A 2,570-nucleotide genomic window follows, 5' to 3' on the forward strand; every position below is an offset into this window, starting at 1 on the left:
ATCAATAACCTCAGATATGCAGATGACACCACCCTTATGGCAGAAAGTGAAGAGGAACTAAAAAGCCTCTTGCTGAAAGTGAAAGAGGAGAGTGAAAAGGTTGGCTTGAAGCTCAACATTCAGAAAACAAAGATCATGGCATCTGGTCCCATCACTTCATGGGAAATAGATGGGGTAACAGTGGAAACAGTGTCAGACTTTATATTTTTGGGCTCCAAAATCACTGCGGATGCTGATTGCAGCCATGAAATTAAAAGACGCTTACTCCTTGGAAGGAAAGTTATGACCAGCCTAGATAGCATATTAAAAAGCATAGACATTACTTTGCCAACAAAGGTCCGTCTAGTCAAGGCTATTGTTTTTCCTGTGGTCATGTATGGATGTCAGAGTTGGACTGTGAAGAAAGATGAGTGCCGAAGAATTGATGCTTTTGAACTGTGGTGCTGGTGAAGACTCTTGAGAGTCCCTTGGACTGCAAGGAGATGCAACCAGTCCATTCTAAAGGAGATCGATCCTGGGTATTCATTGGAAGGACTGATGCTAAAGCTGAAACTGCAATACTTTGGCCACCTCATGCGACGAGTTGACTCTCTGGAAAAGACTCTGATACTGGGAAGGATTGGGGGCTGGAGGAGAAGGGGACGACAGAGAATGAGATGGCTGGATGGCATCACCGACTTGATGGACATGAGTTTGAGTGAACTCCGGTATTTGGTGATGGACAGGGAGGCCTGGCGTGCTGTGATTCATGGGGTCTCAAAGAGTTGGACACGACTGGGTGACTGAACTGATCTGAACTGAAAAAAATTACCTAAATATTCTGCCCACTTTTTCTCACCTAAAAAATGTGGGTGATAGTAATATCTATGGTACAATATTCTAATGAGAATTAAATATTTTAACAAAGGGAAATGGTGTTAGGGTTATCCCAAATATTTTTGATATATTAGCATTTATTATATTATATTCAAATGTCAGTTTATACCTGTTTTTATACTTATATATTTGGCAATCAAATTAAGATGCTTCTCTTCATACTCTGTACACAATTATCACATCCTAGAAACACTAGACTAACTTAAATCTGTCATGTCATTTTTTGAAAATGCAAACTTTTTGAAGAAATTTTTCCTGAGTATCAACTTTGATCTCAACAGTTTGGAGCATTTGAACACTATGGGCAGAAGGAATATCACACAGGTGTCTGACTTCATCCTCATGGGACTGACAGACTCTGCAGAGATCCGGCTGGTCCTCTTCACCCTCTTCCTCCTGATATACCTGATCACTGTGCTGGGGAATGTGGGGATGATCCTGATATTCCGCCTGGACCCCCAGCTTCACACACCCATGTACTTTTTCCTCAGTCACTTGTCATTTCTTGACCTCAGTTACTCAAGTGTCATCACCCCCAAAACCTTAGACAATTTACTGACTTCCAATAAGTATATTTCATACCTGAACTGCTTCATCCAGATGAATTGCTTTGTTTTCCTGGGTGTCACTGAATGTTTCCTTCTCTCCTCCATGGCCTACGATCGCTATGTAGCCATCTGCAACCCTCTGCATTACCTGATTGTTATGTCCACCAGACGATGCTGCTCCCTACTTTTTGGATCTTATTTGATTGGCTTTATGGACTCCTTTGTCAATGTGCTTTGCATGAGCAGATTGCATTTCTGTGACTCCAATGTAATCTATCACTTTTTATGCGAAGCACCCCCAATTTTAGCCCTATCATGCACTGACACACATGACATTGAAATCATCATATCCATTTTTGCTGGCTCCACCCTAGTGGTGTCTCTGATCACTGTGACTGTGTCCTATGTGGCCATCTTGTCTACCATCCTGAAAATTACTTCCACTTCAGGGAAGCGAAAAACCTTCTCTACCTGTGCCTCCCATCTCCTGGCGGTCTCCATCTTTTATGCTACTACAATTTTTACTTATGCAAAACCAAGTAAGTCTTACTCTTTGGGAAAGGATCATGTGGCTTCTGTGTTTTATACTATTGTCATCCCCATGCTGAATCCACTCATATACAGTCTTCGAAACAAAGAAGTGAAAAATGCTCTCAGAAGAGTTATGCAGAAGAGAAAAGGCCCCAAACAACTAAAATAACAGTGATGATAAATTTTACAGCTCGTTTTTTTTCCATCCCTATAGTGTATTTCCTTGCTTTCTCTACAGAAACAAATAGAATTATTTATATCTATTATTTATATATTTATGTTGTTGTTGAACCATCCTGCTTGACTAATTATAATGTCAAATATTTCTAAGAATGTGTCATTAGAAATCTACATTGTAATTGGAAATCATGAACCATGTTAAATCATGGTCTATATATACATTTTTAAAGGCAACTGGACCACCTCATGCAACGAGTTGACTCACTGGAAAAGACTCTGATGCTGGGAAGGATTCGGGGCGGGAGGAGAAGGGGATGACAGAGAATGAGATGGCTGCATGGTATCACTGACTCGATGGACATGAGTTTGAGTGAACTCCGGGAGTTGGTGATGGACAGGGAGGCCTGGCGTGCTGTGATTCATGGGGTCACGGAG

At 41.2% G+C, this 2,570-nt stretch overlaps 1 protein-coding gene across 1 annotated transcript; it reads left to right on the plus strand.

Moving 5' to 3' along the window:
- The first annotated feature begins 1,176 nt into the window (after positions 1 to 1,176).
- Positions 1,177 to 2,124, plus strand: LOC148775771 (olfactory receptor 8H1-like). Its single transcript, XM_088843586.1, has one exon. The coding sequence runs from the start codon at positions 1,177 to 1,179 to the stop codon at positions 2,122 to 2,124; it is 948 nt and encodes a 315-aa protein (XP_088699712.1).
- Positions 2,125 to 2,570: the final 446 nt, after the last annotated feature.

Source organism: Moschus berezovskii, chromosome 14 (assembly GCF_049115385.1).
Source record: "Moschus berezovskii isolate FMDL1 chromosome 14, NW_MosBer_1.0, whole genome shotgun sequence".
Lineage (NCBI taxonomy): Eukaryota > Metazoa > Chordata > Mammalia > Artiodactyla > Moschidae > Moschus > Moschus berezovskii.